The sequence below is a fragment of the Malurus melanocephalus genome, unplaced genomic scaffold (genome assembly GCF_030028575.1).
Source record: "Malurus melanocephalus ecotype Western Australia unplaced genomic scaffold, MMel_1.1 scaffold_171, whole genome shotgun sequence".
Taxonomy (NCBI): Eukaryota; Metazoa; Chordata; class Aves; order Passeriformes; family Maluridae; genus Malurus; species Malurus melanocephalus.
Genome location: NW_026623403.1, coordinates 1030469 through 1050703, shown reverse-complemented (window position 1 = coordinate 1050703; position 20235 = coordinate 1030469). Strand labels below are relative to the sequence as shown.

At 33.4% G+C, this 20235-nt stretch overlaps 1 protein-coding gene across 2 annotated transcripts in view; it reads left to right on the top strand.

Moving 5' to 3' along the window:
* The window catches only part of RIMS2 (regulating synaptic membrane exocytosis 2), a 440099-nt gene that overhangs the window by 253280 nt on the left and 166584 nt on the right, over nt 1-20235 (top strand). For both annotated transcript variants that reach the window (XM_057372448.1, XM_057372449.1), the window contains 2 exons: nt 7632-7658; nt 14060-14128. In XM_057372448.1, the coding sequence (XP_057228431.1) occupies nt 7632-7658; nt 14060-14128 (96 nt within the window). The remainder of the gene's footprint in view (nt 1-7631; nt 7659-14059; nt 14129-20235) is intronic.

Here is a 20235-nt window from a genome sequence, read left to right as displayed (position 1 = left end):
TTATGTTAATTTGAAGTGTTAGGAATTAGGTCATTTGTGATTATTGATGAGAGTCTGACATGCTACAAATGGTATCAACCACTGTGCATTACCCCATTCTTTTTCTTATGAGACAGCTCAGTTCAGATCCTCAGCTTGAGCAAATTATCTTGGTCTTATGCAACATGCTCTTTTTATCAGGAACTCCTATCTTTTATATTATGYTCATAATTTCATTGTTTAAGCAAAAATGAATGTGCTGGACCTCTCTCTCTAGCTCTTACTTCTAAAAGTAACSGGTATATAACATCATATATAGATAAATTATTACCATGGCCTATTGCCTTGCTTTGATACTATTTTACATTGCTTAGMTTTACAAATGGAATTTCTTTAAAAATTCTATTTTGTAGAGTTTGTTATACTTGATCCATAGTAGTTTGATGTTAGATATTTTGAAAGCAGARTATATCAAATTTAGTATTAAAAATAGATACATAAGAATAAGACAATAAAGGGGAAAATCTGGTTCTTTAATACTTYGTGGTTTCTCTAGTTTAACTGTTTGGTTATCATGATCAGCGATTTAAAGCTCTTTTTCACTGAATAAACTTTATAAAATACCAGTTTGCAGTTATATAAAAAAAAACGCAACAAAACAAATCAACCAACCAAATTAATAAAACTCCCAAAGCCCAAAAGACTCCCTCCCACCACAAAAAAAAAACAACAAAGCAAAACCAAAACCCCAAAACAAACAAACAGAAAAATCCAACCCCAATGCAAAGGAACTTCAATCAAACCAGTTTCTAAGATTTGTTTGGAGTTTCTTTGAGTCATTGTATGTGATTATGTGTGCATATTTATCACACAGACTCACAGAAACCTATGTGTGTAGTAGTGCAAACAAGCTTGGATATTTCATATGTTCTTTGCAGAGTCATTATTGTCATTGTGTACAAGTATTTCAAGGAGTTGTTCTCTTTAGCTTCTGTCACTGGATGGTGAGAAGGATTAAAATGCTCCATATCATAATATTCTGAGATAGACACAGTATCAGAGACTTACACTGCACGGGCTTGAATTTGTAAGATTATATTAGTCCACAAAAGGAGGAAAGAAGTGATAGTTAAAAGATAAGGAGTCCTGTTGCAATTCAGTCCTCTTCAGTCTTCTCAAATGCCCTGACTGTTAAGTAAAATTTTTAAATTATTTTTCTTATATGGTTTATACCATCTTTTAGCATATTTTAAGAAGTTAGATTTCCATGCACAACTATTTGTATATACSAGTCTTTGTGTGCCAGAAGTTAGTGAAATTCCGGTTTGCAGGAAATACTCAGTCCTGCAAATAAAACCTGTTTGTGAATCAGTATTGTATGTGCAGTAAATAACTGCCATTTAGAATGAATTTACCTTTATTTTTTAACATATTTTAGTGATAATTGACTAAAGGGCTGTTGAATGATATTGACTCAAAAATTGAAAATAATTGGTATTTTAATATAACAATGCTAATATGTACTAATGCTAATAAGTAATAAAATAACTAAGAAATGCTAGTACTACTAATGTGCTCAACTGAGCAATTTTATATGCTTGTCTGGAAATATAGAGGAAAGGACTTAGCAAAACTTCTGGTTTGGTGAAATACGAAAATTTGGTATAGAAGTAATGATTTTCAATGAAGATAGTTTAGCCTGACTGTTCCCAAAACTCTAGTTTGTCAGCCTGAGGTTCTAAAAACTTGTATCAAATAAGCAGTTTCAGATGTAAACTGTTATTGCTGGAGAACTCACATATTCCTACACTAAATTATCCTTTTTCCRTTTGTACAGAGTTAGGGATCTCATAAAGAAAGATTTTATCTAGTGGCCTAGAATATATTAATATCTTGAATCCTTGTGTGTCATAAATAATTTTCAGTTTAAATAGATAGTTTTAAATGTATGGAACAAGGTCTCCTGGAATTAAAATCCTTCCCTTCTGAGGTCAGAAAAGGTATAAAGTTGGGAATTTAGCATCTGATCAGAGTTCAGCTATGGCAGCAGAATCCATTTAGYAATGAAAAATACTTTTTTTTAAAATTTTTGCTGTCACACCTCTAAAATGGAAATAAAAGTACTTCTTGGTGTCCACTGAGAGATCCAGTGCTCAATTGGACAAGGCTGTAAACAACACAGTGTAAGCTGGCCAAGCCTGAAACAGGCATTGTACCAGATGGCCTCCAAAAAAAGCTCTTCCCAGTCTAAATGTCATCACCAAGGGGCTGGGCAAGGGTAGACAACACACCTTATGTTTGCCATCACTAAGTAAAATATTTGCGCTGTGTTAATAACATATAGAAATCTGGGGTTTTTACTTTTTTGAGGTTTCAAAAGTCAAACTTTATATATGAGTTACTTGTGTCTGAAGACGTTTTTGTATCTTTTAATAACATTCTTTTATATGATGAAACAGAAGATGTTATCCAGYGGCACATCATGACAGTGTGAAAAATATTTCTAGAATGAAGACAAGGCATGTCTAGCAAGTTTGTTTATGTTTTTCAAAGCACTTTTTAGAATATGTACTGGGATGTAATTAAGCAGGCTGATTTCAATTTTTGGGGCTGCAACATCTGAGCAGTACAGTCCTCCTACATTTTGTTCATTCCTGCGATGCCTCTATGCATAGAATTTATGAGTACAAAATATGAAAGACTTTATTGAATACTCCCAAAAATTGTTAGTGTGAGAAATGACAGGAGAGATATTTTGAATTGCAAGATTGTTTGTTGTTTGTGTAAATACAAATGATACATCTAAGCCTTTTTATCGTTATGATTGCCAAGTAATGATAAACACATGTATTTGAAGACAATACTTAAATGTTACTCTTTAAAGGTAGTTTAAAAGAACCACCTACACTTACCACTTCTATTCTCTTTTTAATATCACTGGATTGCAGTGTTCCTGAAGAAGAGCAGACTGTCAGCCCAGAAGAGTGAAGTTGTATTTACAGATTGCCAGTAGCAAAGTGCAAGCTTCCCACAGAGCCCCATATGCTGGTTTTTTTTAGGAACAAGCGTTCACAGACAGGAGCTTAGTTTCTACATATATTTATCTCTCAATATCTTTGAGTGGGCAGTGTGTTGTGGTACAGACTGATCTAAGTCAGCTGTCCACCTTCTCTTTCCCAGTCCTCTGATCCATACATTCCATTAACTTCCTAGTGATAAAGAAAAATTACCATACTTTCTCTTTGTTTTTTTTTTTTTTTTTTTTGACAGACATCTACTTAGAAAGTAGAGCTAATATAGAGCATAGGATTATGACTTACTAGCTCTTACAGCTAATTATATTTCAGATTTTTATAAACTGATCCAATGAGTATATTTTAAGCTTTTTCTTATGTGAAATGTGAGGTAATGAGTAGGTCTATTTTACTTATTGTGCTCAACTTTTGAAAGGAATTTTAAAGATTACTTCATTCCTTCTAACATTTACCATAAAGTGAGCCATACACTAAGAATTCTGAACAATGTTAACTAGAATTACAGCCAAACTGAGATTCTTTTTATAATGCCTCTGAAAAAAGATTGTAACCAGAAAATTAAAAATAATTTTAGAGAATATTTAGGAATTCCTGTTGTTGGTAGGTTATTTTTCCATCTCATGTTAGGTAAGAATCTTATTGTGGGATACACACAAAATTAAATGTGCTTTGGATGTTGTGTTCATAATTTTTTGTATCACTGGTGTGGWTGTTATTGTTTGTATTTATAGTTATTGAGAACTGATACAGGAATCAAGCAAGGTTTATACCATGAGATTGTGAATCAGAAATTGCTGCCTCTCCATGAGCCCAGAATATAGAGATAGACATCAAACTGGATATGAGACATTCTTATTGTATCATTTACAGAATATCCATGTAATGTGAGCATTTGTGCAAGAGGAGTTGGTATTGTTGAATTGAGAAAGAATATGGGGTTAGTGTTTACTTTGGAAAGAAAAATTTTTTTTAGTTTTATATTGACTGAATTTGTTTTACAAGATTTTTGTTTTACTCCAAGTGTTTCAAGACTTTTTCCATTAGGATTGAAAAGTAACTGACGCCAGTTTTTTAATTCAGATTCTGCAGCTATAAAACAAAACTCTCTGAATTATTGATCTACAGACCACAGAGAGTGAAATTACTGTGTAGGTAACAGCTAAGTGCACAAAAGGGAGGAAATGTGCATACAGCAGTAAACTCAGACATTTTCAGATCCCTTGTTGCAGCATAGGTCTATACWGCAGCTGAAGGAGAATTTTTAAATACCACAAGAATTCACAATATGGTTTGAAAAGTCATAGTTTTATATTTTGAGCACCCTCAGTAAGGGAAAAGTAATAAATTTATGGACGATAACTGCTGAGATCAAGATTTGAAAGATTTTAGAAATGACAATATATAAAAAACATCTTGTAGTAGTCCAAAATTGTGTATTTTTGCAAGAACTGAAGACCAGAAAAATCAATCAAAATGAAAATAAATGTAAATAAACAGAGTGTGAAGTAGATCTCCTATAAAGGGAATTTGGCTTTTTTTACTTTTAGAATTAAATTAGTCAATGACTCTGTTCACTGAGCTTCATGATTCTTCAGGCACATAAAAACTCTGGAGGGAGRGGAATTTCAGTAAAGGTTATATAAACTCTGGGGACAAAATTTGAGTGTAGTTACATTCTAAAAAAATCTGCATATAGTGTGCAAAAATCTAGATATAACATTTGTTTTTCAAATTTTATTTMTTTTTTTCATAAAGAAAGTGTTYTAAGTAGCAKGAAAAGTTTTATCATCTTTTCAGCTTTGTACTTTGTACATTTTTCCATCAGATTGTGTTTTCTGGGGCAATGCTAAGATCTTAGCATGATAAAATTATCAAGTCTGAGTAGAAAAATCCCAACTTGTACTAAAAAATAAAGAACCCTGTKGCTTATTAATTTTTGAAAGCATTTTTAGATAGAGTTTTGATTGCTGGGTGCTACCCAATTTTTTTTTTCAATGTTCTGTGGCCCTGCCATCAGATCAAGGAGGAATATCATCACTGTTAATTYAATCCCTCTCTTTCATGATATAAATGGTAAAGCTGTCAAGTCAATATGGTAAAACATCAAGATATACATTTTGTAGTACCAAAATCATTAAAGTTTAAYGATAATTAATTACAAATGTATCTGAAACTTTAAACTGTGAAATATGAGCCCTGTGAAATGATGGCCAATCTTCTTCCACTGAAAGTCATTCASTTCCTTGGAGCTCTGTAGAGGTTCCTTTTACTGCAGTATCAGGATCTTGCTGTCTCAGCAGTTTCCTGTTAGTTTGTTKTGAGTATGGTAAGTCATCACAATAATTTTCAATGAGTGTCACTAACCTGACTTGAGGAAATTATCATAATGCTGTTCAGTAGTAGGTAAGTGAATTGTACTTAATGGAAACATGCATCAGTGACTTTTTTTCCAAATTATAATATGGAGCATTTTATGGTCAGTGACACAGGCCATGAATAAYTTATTGTAAGAATTTCACCCTAGAGAGCAAGAATGATAATTATTTTTCTTTTTCATGCTTCTTCCTTAGTTTTTCTTTTTCTTTTAATGGAGCACAGGCCATGGGCATGTTATCTTTGTTTGCATGCACTGATATTTTGTTCACAGAATATGGATATATATACCAGTATTGTATTTATTGTTCACCTATTATTTATTTATTATATTTTTATTGTACATCTATGGTTTATTAAATACTTTAACTAAAAGGTATTTAACATGATACAGGGATGTCTRAAAAGGCCTTAAACTTACAAAATTTTTCTTTTTCTAATAAAAGAAACTGATATTAATTGATAAATTGTAATTAAACTACAAAAATACTTTTAAACCTGTTTTGAAGCAGTTTAAGGGAATTACATAGTTTGTCTGTTTACTTGATTCAATCATGTTATTAAACTACTCCTGTCATGTAATGAAGTTTTCAGATGGTTTTAATACTATTTTGACTTCTATGTGCTCTAACTGTATAGAAACAAACTTTGCTTGCTCAGTGCTCAATCCCATTATAATCTATTTTTATATTATTGTGCTCTTCAAGAAACTCCACCCTTTTAAATATTACCCTTTTAAGCATCTACCCAGCAGGTAAATTCAGAAAGCCCATAATTTTTAACTATATTAATAATTTCTAGACTGTTTTAATTGACTTTTTGTGGGGGTGTGGTGCACTTGAAACTTCAGTATCTGGGTAACAACTGAGGTTGTTGGGATAAACAAGGCATAGTCTCTAAATTCTATTTTTCATAATTTTGTAGCCAAATAAGTGTCTATTTTTAATGAAATTCCTAACCAGAAGAGATTAGTACTAAGAAATGCAAATATTAGAGAAGTTAGACAATAAATGTCTAAAAGTTGTAAATTATGCTAAAAAAGCCCCTATTATTCACTTTCAAATTACATTGCCTAATGGAATTCTGGATCTGGGACATAAAAATGTGCTGCATTTCTCAAGAAACCAAAGTTGAAAATATGGAGAGTTAGAAATCGTAAGTAGTAGATGATTTAGTAATATGATCCTCATGTGAAAATAGCTAGCACCTGGATGTCAGAAAAAGTGTGACTTGGCAGAAGGTACTTAGTCATCCAATGAATTCATTAACAGCACCAGTTGGCAAGAAATTGAAATTTTCATTTTTTCTCTAACTTTGTCACATCGTATCATCTGAGGTGCATCATTTACTCACAGACTGTCACTCTTTTCTATTTTAAACATGGTGTCTGTGAGCTTTTCAACTATAAGGAATAAAAATATTCATAAAATCTTGCTAATGATAAGACATCATTAGTTATTCTGGCTTCCTGGCTTCTTTGTATTACCTTATGGAAATAGTATTTTCAAAATTTGCAAATGTAATTAACATTTTATGTTTCCAGTGTTGTCCAGATATCCACATGCTAGTATTATGTTCAGTTTAGAAAAAATGGTATGATTTTTTGAAAAGCTAAAATAAATAAACTGGTCAAACTTAAGGAAAGCAAACAATAAATCAGGTATTGCAAGTAATCACTGAGCACATACCARGATTTTAAAATTCACTGTTAACAATAGCATGTAGATAAGATTCTCACATATGTACATATTTACCAAACCAAGACCTAGCTGGAGTGAGAAGATTGATTGGCACATCACTTTTGAGTCTGTTAAAGTAAGATTCAAAAATGCATCTTGGGAAAGCTCTGCTAATGCTGCAGTGCCAACAGAACATGTAATACTTTTAAAGGCAGCAGCTCATATTATATGCCTAGTTCAATACACATTTTGCTCTCAAAACAYGAAACACTTATAGGAAAATTATGCAATTGTCTTTCTGAATTGGAAACTRCTGAAATTGCTCAGTTAGGATCTCTGTGGCAATTGTGTATAACTGTTGATCCAGAAGTGACTGGCATTTTTGTGGTTTAATTTCTCTTAACTGCTTGAGTTTTATTATTTTAAGGGAATGTGGCATACTGTATCTAATTCTTCCATCTGTGGCAGCAATTATAACAAAGTTTAAGGTACTAATCATCCCTGTTACATGTGTTGATTCATGAATTTTCCCTGACACTACTTCATTTCAATATTTGTTTTCCAGATAAAGGCTTATATTCATATAATTCAGGTAAATTTTCAACATGCCAGAACTGCTTAATGCTTCCATACACGTGCAAAATTTAATTTGATATTTTATTGGTGTGCTTTTGCTACCTATTGTGCCGATGCTAAATCGCATAAAAGTTCTTTGGCTTTTCTTGTCTGCTTTTCAATAAGAGGTCTTTTGTTAGTTTTCTGTCTCTCTTCTTAACATCGCAGTATTCATATTGGAGCAGTGTTGTAACACCATCTTGCTTTGCTTGCCTTTATTTTAGGTAGAGCTATGGTAGGAAAACCATAGAAAGCTTTATTAACTGTACTAGGAAAATGCTATTTTGGTAAAACTGTATTAAGAAAAATGCTATTATATTACAGCTGTTTGAGAACTAGTGTAAGTATTTTTACAATACAGAAATGGGGTAGGTGAAGTACTGGCAAAATCAGTATTTACACTGATAAATAAAATTTTTACAGTTTCATGTTGATTTAAATCTCCCATTACAAATCCACCTATAGCTGAGAAATCTACCTTAATTAAATATAAGTAAATTAATAACACACAGTTTTTACAAACTTAATTTTTGTAGTGCATTTCATGTGGGACTTTTTGGAGTTCCTGCAGTTTTAATTATTGGAATCTCTTTAAGAACTGCTTCAAGTAATTATCTTTTAGTTATAATTTAAAAAATGAAACATACATTGTTATGAAAATAGATCCATACCATGGTGTAGAGAAACAGAATCTCCTTAGAGGTTTTTTGAGAGCAGTATGAATGAAATTTCGTTTCCATTACATCTAGTGTCAGTCTTCTGTATTTCTTTTATTCCTTTCTCTCCTGAAATAATCCCACATTCTTCTCGTGGTTTATGATATCTTCACATGGGAGGAGACCAAGTTTGCTGTGGCATCTATGGACTTGCCCATATGTGGATTAGACACAAATTTTAACTTAAAAAGTTTCTTCTTGATTAAGGACTTCTAAGTTGTATCTCTCTCTTCTATCCAGCCACCACTTTCAAAGATCTGTAGGAACTTAACAGAATTTGATATTTATACTCCTCTGCCAAGGTAGATGGAATTGATAAAAAAAACCACTAAACCCCCATTGTTATGTGCAGGTCAATAAAGTGACAGATTGACATAGAGACAGCTGGACAGCATGAGAAATTAGCTCACACTAAGAGCCCTCAGGCACAGTCTGGATGAATATCAGAGAGCAAATTCTTAAAACAGTTATGTGACTGTTTTGGGGTTGCTTATATGTCAGCTTTAAACAAAGAAGAATTATAAGCAATGCTAAGTGACTTTAAGTGGTTGTGAAGGCATTCTGTGTGCTCTGGGGAAGGAACTGCAAGCATGCTTCACTACCCTTTGTTTCCCTAAGGAATCCACAAAACCTTGCAAAAACGTCCTGTATTGCAAGGGACAGGATTGGGAGCTTTTTCCTTCTTTCTTTTACCTCCACAAGAAAAGCACAGAATTCCTGAGCCATAAATTTGGCACTTCCTTCTCTATTTAGGCTGACTTACACTAGTTTTATCTCTCATCAAAATGTCCTAGTTCATTTTGATAATAACTAGGTTGGTTGGTCATATGGGCTTTTGGATAGCTTTGATCCTCCTGTGTTAGTCTTCTCTTGAGGTCTGTCAAAAATATCTGTGGGGAATATATGAAGCACAGAAGGTGTTTTGTATTATTTCCTCTGTTTATTAGTAATGGAGTGAGGAAAATGTGTGCCAGCTTCAGTCGTCATGTGGAAGGTAGAAAGTTCATTTGAACTCTCCAGTTTTTGGTTGTTTTGTAAGAAAATATTTATGTTTTCATATTGCCTTATTCATCTGGAGAGTTCCAATTATTTAGAATGCTGTTATGGATGGAAATGTCATTTTGGTGAGAATAGAATAGAATAGAATAGAATAGAATAGAATAGAATAGAATAGAATAGAATAGAATAGAATAGAATAGAATAGAATAGAATATTTCAGTTGGCAGGGACCTACAACAATCGCCTACTCCAACAGCCACACCATTCAGTGCTGATTAAAAGCTAAAGTAACTTGTCTAATACATTGTCCAAATGCCTCTTAAATATTGACAGGCTTGGGAAAACCAAAGAATATTCTGTAAACATTTTTTCAGTTGTTTCCAGGTTATTTTTATTCAAAAATTGTTAAAGCTTTCCATGGCCAGCAATACTGCAGCCCAGGAACAGTTTACGAAAAAATAACTTTCATTCATGAAATTGAATGAAACATCTCATTTTTTTCTTTACATTATTTTTAGCCATGAGGATGAAAAATGGYAATGTTTTTTATACTAAGAAACTATTGTATTATAAATTATTAAAACTACTTATTCCTGTTTTTAGAACCATACTTTATAATGTATATGTCAAAGAGTTTATGATATTCACTAAAAACTAAATAACAGCTTCATTCCCAATATTAATTTGCAATAATTTTTGAGATGCTTCAATGTCACATTTCTCAGATAAAACATGAATTATTCTTTCTCTTTTTTTTGTAATCAGTGGTCCAAATTACTTAATGAAGTAGTATTTTGAAAAGACATGGCTAAGATGGGACAGATGCCTAAATCTTCACATTTACATTGTCAATAGGTTTAAAAGAAAATTACCATCTAAAATTAATATACAGCAGATGAAATTACTGTTGCAAAAATTCTAAGAAATATTAAACKAATCTGCCAGCAATTATATTCACATTTCAAATACTCAATTCAGTGAAAGATTTTGACCTGTGCACTTTCTACTTTGTTCCATTACTGAAATTAATGGAAGCTATTTTAAACATGTATAATCTGATTCCTTTGGAGAAGTTATATAYTCCACATAGTCGTTTTTGACATTAKGTATTTAATTGGCATGCTTTCCTTCCTCCATCCTTCCTGAAAACATTGGTTGCCAAAGATCAAATCAAGTAATTAATTCTGCTTTGATTTTCTTCTGACTTCTTTACCATAATTTAAATTTACATTTGTAAGGAAATGAAAATATTACTTAAACATGATTATTATTTTTCAATTGGTTTAAGTCTATTAGTAGTTAGAGCTGGCTTGAAGCAGTTTTGGGAGATAGAATAGATGATCTGATCTGAACAAGCTTCATATCTTATCTCACAGATCAAGCTTTCATATTTAAGGGATGCCAGGTGTTACAAGAGATTCTCCTCTTTGCAGTAGCAAAGACTATTTGAGAAATTACTGAAATCTGATTTTTCCCTTGTTTTTATTCTTTCTCTGCTCCCATCTTTCAGGCTGGGTAGGTCATGCTTTTCTCAAGCTGTTGAATAATGACTTCAGTCTCAGTGGACAATAAACTATTTTTTTAGAAATATACAGAAACTTTCTTCTGGAAGAGTAACCAATCCTGGCCCATTCRCTTTCCCTTGTCCTAACTCCTCCCTGAAGCTCGGACCTCTAGATCCTGGGAAAGGATTTGGAGTTGAGATATTAGGAGATTCTGGAACAGGAGGATGTGGCTTGAGAAGACAGAGAAAGAGAGAGAGAGCAAACCCTGTCTTTTATACCTGTGGTCTGTTGAAGTTCCTCAATCTCTCTTTTCTGACAGATGTATCCTGTGACTACAACACTATATAATTTTAGCTACACAGCTGGGAAGTCTAGAGCCCACTGTGACAACAGCTGACTATKTTCATCCTCAAAGATGCAAATATCTCCTCCATAATACAGAAAATAATATTCTAAAAATATGTTGAAGCAGATGTACTTAGCTGTAAATATAAACATAAATAAAAAGCAACCTCAGTTGTAATTAATTAGATTCATTCATAAGAATGAATTAGATGRTGAGTAAATGACATCCATTCAAATCATCATCATTGAGTCAGCCTTTTTGCATCTTTCATGATAAAATCCTTTCCAAACATCCAAGTAATAAGCATCAGCAAATTTAGTTGCCCTCATCTTCCCATTCCACAATCCTCTCTGYGATAGGGCCTAGAAACATCGTTGGCATCTTTTAACAGCAGTCACAGATCCCCCTACCAGATCAATGTCAGGGTTACCAAAGGACTGAATCACACTGCTTTGCACTCTTTTTGGGGGCTTTTCCCTTTCAGATCCCAGCCAATGGCCAGCCAATAGGGCTCTCTTGCTTAGAGTTTGGTCACAAATATTGTCCTCATTTAATGACCTGGATTTGAATTAGTGGCTAAGGAGAATGCAGACTAAGCCTTCTTGCTCACTGGCATGTATATCACTRCACTAGTAGAGGGTTCTCCTGAAAAATGTCAGCAGGGACAGCATCACAGGTGGAATGGATGCTTTCTTTGGGGRAAAAGAGAGATAGGGCCTTTTTAATGCTATAATTAAGAAAATAATCAGAGCAGGTTGAAATCTTTTCCTTCATTCCTGTCTTCATCTTTTAGGTTTCCTTSAGCCACTTGCTTGCAAGTTTTTGTTTTAGGGAAAGACTTTACTTGTTTGAATTTGTTGAATTCAAGGATCATTGTACCCRTTGTACCCATTGTAGTATGGCTATTTCTAAAATTTTATAATAAATTGAGCTAATAAATYTGCCATATGAGAATTGCATGACTTTGCCTGAACTAATTTTAATTTCCTATTTGTGAGGAAACCATCAACCTTTACTGCAATTAAATAACCACAATTAACATTTCTTTATTATGCAATTGCATAATGTATTGGCAGGCTATATTGTTTTCTAAGAATTAGCACGTCACACACTCTTTTTCAGTTGAATTATTTTTAAACCATGAAATTTTTATGCTAAAAAAATAGTCTAGAGTCTAGCTTATAAATTCATACACCCACATCTTAACTGCTGCAGTGACTTCTGACTTCTTATAAAAGGCACAGAAGAAACAGAAAATATACAAATGAATACAGCATGAACAATCAGGAATATGAAATGGTTTGCATATGTGAAGGAACCAATCAATGATATTTCAGCTCAAAAGAACCCCGAACCAAAGAGATAGTGATAGGAGAATGYAGAATGCTGATTCATATTTCTCAGAATACAAAAAGATGGACAGCATTGTCTGTAATAACATAATAGAAATAAAATATAGGGAAGTTGATTTTACATAATGCAAAATAAAGCTGCAGAATTTAYTGACACAGCATATTATAGTCGCCAAGAGAATACTCTGAAAAAATTGAAACTAATGAATTCGTGGAGAATAAGTTGATCACTTACTGTAAAAGGATGGCTTAGAAGTCTCAGGTCTTGTAAGCAAACTATTTCTGCTAAAGAAATKATTCCACTATCTTCTGGTGGGTAGGTAAACAAATATTCAACAGTCTAAAAATGACAGCTATTCTTATAATTAAATAGTTTCTAAAGTTTCTTTAAACTGAAAACTTTTTATTTTTTGTCAAAAACCCTCCGAGTTCATGCTCTCCCAGTTTTCTGTTGGGAAAGGAGGGTACAGATCCCTCCATGCCAGTCACTCAGATAGAGCATTAAGGCTTCTTTGTCCTGGGCTTCTTCACATTTACTCCAAGTTTTTAGTGGCGGTTTTGGGGTACATTTTTCACAAGGAATCATTCTGAGGCAGGAAAAAAAAAATCTTGACCATGATTGCAGGTTTGGTTACAATTAAGTTTTCTGCCTTCTAATTACCCATTTTCAGGTGGCCGGAAAATTTAAATAGACACACTATCTTGCTGAAGAACAGGGTTTTTTCACATTTAAAACAAGTAAATTAATAATTATGAGTCACTTGCCAGTGCTTAGTGTTGATACCAGCAATCAAATGCTGTTTAAAAGATGCCACAGAAGACTGAAATAAAATTAAGCTGAGCAAAAACTGACATATGTACCTGTCCTATGTGACCTGCATTTGGTCTCTAATTGTGGAAGTGGAATCTGCTTTTGCCAACTCCGTTCTAGCTATTTTGGCAGGCGTCCATTCAATAGTTTGTTTGTGTTTCATGGCACACTATGCGTGTGAAGCTGCCTTTTCTCCTGCTACTCCTTAYTAAGAACTGAAAGAAAGTACTACATGCATTTATTATTATTGATATTATTAAATTTTCTGCTATTCAGACTTTGGGGAGGGTTGGTGCCTTGTATATGGAAACTTGGAAGATGAACAGTATTATGCCAGTTTCTATATGGAATGAATACAATATATTATTTCTGTATATATTGAATGAAAATAGATATGAAGTGGATAAAAATATTTCATAAAATAAATGTTGTGGAGATRTATTTCAGCATTTCATTTCATATGACATTAAAGATTTTACTGAAAATAATTGGTACATGCATATATTTGCAATAATATAATAATTACTTTTATATGCTGATATTAATGCTTCATGGTCTAGTATGAAATGYGTACATTTATTAAGGTATTATTGGCAGAGGATAGTTTTAACTTACAGGAAGAAAAATCATACTTTTTTTTTTCCCCCAGGATCCAAAAGAATCAGCGACAGTGAAGTCTCTGATTATGACTGTGATGATGGAATTGGTGTTGTTTCAGGTACTAATGTTTAAATTTACTTGTCTATGTTCAGTAGAAATTTTTCTTATATATAATCGACTATGAATTTCACAATGTTTTTCTGGTGAAAAATAAGTGGAACTTAAATGCATATTTTTCCATGAGAYACAAAATAAATATTATCCATAATGCATAATTAACCTCAGAAATTAACAAGGGGAAAAACGTCAATGTGTGAATGCCCTTGTTGCTTTTATAAAATGATACAAGTAGCATAAAGGTAGTGTTTTTATTAAATGTCAAGAATTGTTCATTTAATTTTTTTCTACAGACAGTTGTGGTTGATATATCCTTTAAAATTTCATGATGTAATAATAACAYTGCCAAAGGTCTGAAACATGAATGCTTAAGGCACGGTAGGGGATATCTGAGCAGATAATCTGTTTTGCTAAACAATGGAATTGAGACTATTTTAGATAAAAGCTGGCTTGTCTCATCCTCTTCTAAGAGAAAAGATAATACTAGAGAAAAGATGATCATAGCTGAAARCAATAAAATCAGAAAAATATGTTTTTGATGAACTGCAAAGGCCACCACTAAACCTTGTCCCTTAGTCCCACAGCCACACATATTTAAATACCTGCAGGAATGGTGACTCCACCCTTTCCTTGGGCAGCTTATTCCACTGCTTGACAACCCTTTCATGAAGACATTTTCCCCAGTATCCAATCCAAAGGAGAGAGCCATGCCACCTTTAACCACTACAGACTGTTACTGCTATCAGCACAGAGTGGACTACACATCTCAGTGTATATTCTCTTAGCTTGCTGCTGTTCTGATATTTTTAACACACGTGGAGTATTCTGTGCTAAGCAGTTTCTGATTCTCTTGGGTCAGGTCCAGCTCAAGTGTTACATAGTGGGTTTTGTGCCTTATTCAGTAAAGRCTGAGCAGTATAATCTGTCTGGTCTACACAGCAGCTGTAATCACAGCTGTAATCCTGTGATCCASTCAGGTCAGTCAAAACTTATTCTGCCACACAGCCACCCATCAGCATATGGGATATAGTGGATTCTGCTGGAGGCTAAGGAGGGGTGTATAGGAAAGAGGAATGAGAGGAATACGGCTTGGCCTTGGAAATAGAGGGAAAAAAAAGAGGTGAGATAGGCAGTCCTGGATATTGAGAGATGGTGTGAAGCCAAGTATTGGTAAATCCAAACATTTACTGATCTAAGTTTATCAGTTTGCTGAGTCCTGTTTAAAAAACTGCTAGCAGCAGTCTGAGCTCAGATGCATTTCTGATTTGTGTACATAGTTATCCTTTTATTGCCAGTTATTTCATGGTTATCTCATAGATTCTGCTTAATTTTTGATCCCAGTGTGTTACTATTCTATGCTATGGATCTTGAACTTGCTGGGATCATGAGATAACATTTTTTAATAAGCAGCATATAAATTTTATGAAAAAGCCTTTTTATAAACTGACATAGGATTTTACAGACTTTGTAATATAAACAGGGCAAATCATATTTGTGCTGAGGTCCAGCAGTTTTACCAGATACAAAAAGAACACTGGGGCTGCAAAGCCACTGAAGTTTGTGTTTTTCTTAAGACTTTTGAGAAGTTTTCAAACAGTAACAAGCTCAGTTTTCAGATTATTGCCTTAATTAGAAAGCTGTTTAGGAAAACTTGCAGAATTTTATATTCCCACTCCCCTTTTTGCTTTACTACAGTCAGAACAAAGTGAGGTGTGAAGTTCTGGAGCCAAAGAGGCAGTCATCCTCAGAAGCCCTTTGCTCTTATTTACTGTACTTGCATAAGCTTTCTGTCTGTGCTAGGTAGTCTAAGGCATTCAAATTGCCTCTCCTCCCAAAAATAAGGGTTTTCCTATTGCRGTTGATCAGTGAAATTAAAAATGTATCAATCCAACTTTGGAGCTTAAAAGTAAAGGTAGGAAAGAACTAAATTTGATGGATATATTTCTAGGGTGCCCAGTGTGGCATCATTTTGAAAAGTGAGATATTTTTCCTGTCTTGGAAAAAGGTAACGAGTTTTGCAGAAGTTTTTTACCTGCTTGAACATCAGCAGGATTCTTATGAAACACCTAGATTTACGACTTCAATTCCATAAACATAGCTTTTGAAAATTTGTAAAATTATGGTCTTTACAGTTCAATGAATGAGTCTACTTCCCTTACATGAGTTTCTGATGTGCCTTTATTTTTTTAGGATCTTTATGCTTTTGAATTTTTTCTGACATTTCTACAGCTTAGTTGCATTTTAATTCAGCCTGGCTGCGTGGGTAGGAAAATTCGATGGTTTTTAGGTTTAATTTATCKCCTTTCTTTTTTTGTTCTGCTGTTATTATGTTTGTAAGTCTTCTGGTTTAGCTTTGTCTTATCATCCACTCTTCTTATCATTCGTTCTATTACTGAAAGTTCCTCTGTTCATTTGTAGATTTATCACAATCTTGGTTTAAATATGTGCACTTTTTGCATGAAACCATTTGTATCTCTTTGTTCTMTTTCTATCTTATTTACCCCAGTTCTTTCATTTTGCATTCTCAGGTTTTATTAAACATGACACTTTGCTCTTTTCCTGTTTGCTATATAAATACTGTATTAAATGAAGTAAGTTTGCCAACATCTTTCAACTGCTCTCAGCATTCCTTTCCATAAAATTAATGCATATTCTGAATATGGGACTTATGAACTAAACTTCAGAAACCTTTAAGAAGAATAAAAATTATCTTCTGGCTCCTCTTCAATTTTTTTTTGATACTGGTTGACTAGATGCCCTTTGAAGTTCCCTTCCAGCTTAAACCATTCTGTGATTTTCTGAATTCCTGGAAAAATTATTCACAAAATCTATCACTTCTTGTGCCTTGGATCCTAGCCTGCTTAGACAAATGTAATAAACTTCAGTCTATTTCTGTCGACAGGAAAGGCTTTTAAGAAAATAGTGACTAACAGACTGAAAAACTTCTGTGTCTTTTTTTCTGGCTACACATGTAWTCTCCAACAGCAATTGTCACAAAGGGTCATAGCATTACGTCTTTAAAAAGCAAATTTTTACAAGATTCTAAAATAAATCTCTTCAGATATAATATGCATTCATCCTGGAAAATACTAGAATAGAGTCTCTATTATATTTTATCTTTGCTGGCATTAATCTTAGCACAGGATAGCAGAATGACCAGCATTAGCAGTTCTGGTTTTGTCTTCAAATAGGTTAYACATAGCTCTCAAACAATCTAAAACATTTATTTTACTGTCCTGAACAATAAACTTTAGCCCTCAAGGTTGTCTGTCACCAGCAGTTCTGTGTGGGAGTACATCAGCATCTATACATGCCCTTGAGAATGCTGTTATGTGCTTTTTGATGAAAGCAATGCAGTATTTTTGAGTTTTTAAAAATGCCAGAAAAGTTTGCAAAACATCATTTATATTACAACAATAAATACAACTCAGTAAAAGGCAGGTTGGCTTTTGGGTGTCTTCTTTTTCTTTCTAGTGTCCAAAGTTGAGCAGGCTTTACAGTTAAAAAATTCAATGAATATGGACTATAATTTCCAAATAGTTTTCTTCCTAGATACTTTATAGTGTATGTTGAACCTGAGGAGTACAAGCAGCTTACTGAGTCTGACTTTATGAGCAGAGACATGTATTGTCAAGACCATTTAATCATAAAATTCTCACCTACTGTTTTGRTAAGACTAAAATATTAAGATATTGATGTTTAAAATTCAGTTCTACACCAATATCTCATCTCCATTACAACATATTAAGAAATGCTTGTAATCTGAGATATGCTTCAACAGATGAATCATGGGAGAATATAAGGCTGCAAATTCTGCATAGACTACATTACAAGTCTCTATAGAGATGAGCTTTTTCAAATAAAAGAATGCAGTCTCCARCCTTGAGAAAGAAAACATTTCCAGTAATAAATTCTTATTGTTATACAGGAGAAGCAAGTAAGAATACAAAGAAGATATTTATTTAGAGGATAGTTACAGCTAACTAAATTAGGAAAAAAATGGTAACAATCAGTACAGAAATTATTATTGAACTTACAAAAATATTTCTCTGTTTGAAGAATGAAAAGCAATTATCCATTTTTGCTTCACTTCTCAAAACACATGAGAAAGGCTTTATTCAAAAGAATTCTTTCACTGTCATGTTGCAGCCTTTGCTGCAGAAGAAATAAGTCTTTTTCTCTATTTACTGATAACATGAGCTGAATTTTTATACCTGAATCCTGCTGATGAATACTTCTCAAAGCAGATGCAGAGCACACACTTTGGTTGCAGCTTGAAATCAGCTGCCTGTAGAAAGACATGGTACAACATTAGCACGTAGAGTGGATTACTTCTATCCATACTAAAATACGGATTTCATTGTAGATCAGCAGATAGCCCTAAATGGGAGCCTCTAGTGCCCCAAAAGCCCAATAACTTCAGACATAAACAGGCAAGCTTTTTCTTTTATTTTATGTTGATGTCCAATGCCCTGCTCTAAAATGTATTCTTTGAGTTAAACATATCACAAAAATCCTCTTCCCAAACTGAAAGTGAAATTCAAGCCGTGTYATAAAGATCCATATGCTGACCCTCTAGGCAAACAGGCCTTTAACCATTTTCCTTTATTTTMAACAAATAATGTATCTATTATTTACAACTTTATGGCCAAAGTTCTTTACTATRCATAATTATAATTCTTCAAGCTTTTCCTTACATTTTTAGTTTCACATCTTAATGTATACTTTCCATTTTTACGTTTGTCCTCTTATTTAAATTTTTTTAATACTTTTATTATTTAAAAATAAATTAAGAAATTTTTCAGTATCATTTCCTCAGCTGACAAATCATCTTTCTATTCAAATGTCCAAATTCTCTCAATGCTTTTCTTTAAACTAGTCAAAACTATTTTAAAATATAAGCTGTATTACTCCATAAGCTGTAGCACTCCACTTTGAAAGTAAAGGTGTAATTTGATTCAAAATTTTATTTTCAGATTATTGATAATTATCAATAGCATTCTCTTTGAGGAAAGCAAATATGAGCTTGGTGTGTTAATTCTTATTCTACCACACTCCTAATATCTATGGAGTAACAAAGGCATTAATAGGCAATGAAAATTGYGATGAAGTTGCATTCCTATCAGAGATGCTCTTGGTGGATACTTCTCACGTAAGGGAAAGACTTGTTGGGGTGGGTTRCAATTGTGGTGAAAAGCACTTCCAAAAAGGAAATACTGCAAGAAAATATTGATAAATTCCAATCAACAGTGTGAATAGGAGGCTAATTTGAGGGAATTTTTGGACAGATGGAAATATACATGGATGAGTGCTTAACTAAGAAGCACTACACTAACTGTGTAGTACCAGTGCTGGCTTGGATTTTTTTTTCCCCCAAGTTTTGCATGTCATGCTGGGTATAGGAACAGCACTAAAATCTCAGCAAGCTCTAGTTTATTACTGTGTGGGAATGCTCTTCCATAAGAACAGAATTATCTCAAGTGTAAYGGGCCCATAAATACCATTAGTGCTGTAGAGCTAAATATACCTRTGAGGAGCTGAGTTGCTATGCAGCAAGTGACCAGTTGTTCCTACTATGATGTTTACTGATTCCTTTCACTTTACATTCATTCTACCCATATCTGTAGAATAATAGTTTGATACAGAAAAGTTCCCCAAAACAATACATAATGTATCTTCAACTTATACAGTATTCAGTTATTAATAATTCAATTTATTTGATCAATGACTATCAGCAATTTTTTAGAGGGCATCCAAATTCTTCCTCTTTAATTGTTCATATCACCCCAGAAGCCGAGCACATTTGTATAAAAGAACTGAACTCTCTCCAAAGTGCCCATGTRTGAAATCTTGGTTTGTTAAGTATTTCTGGCAATTTGATTATATAATTGTTTTTAATTAGTGCCTGTTCTAAGCCCAACCACTGTGAGTGTTAGAAAGTTAAATATCTGAAAGCTTGATGCCTCTGTCAAGTACAGATGTTAAAGTTGAGAGAACGGCACTTTACATCAGTGTCAGAAACAAGTCAATTATGTTGCCTGTGATGAACAGCCATTCTAGTACTGCCTTTCTAGAAAAATTTTCATACAGTGAGTTTCTTTCAAGTAA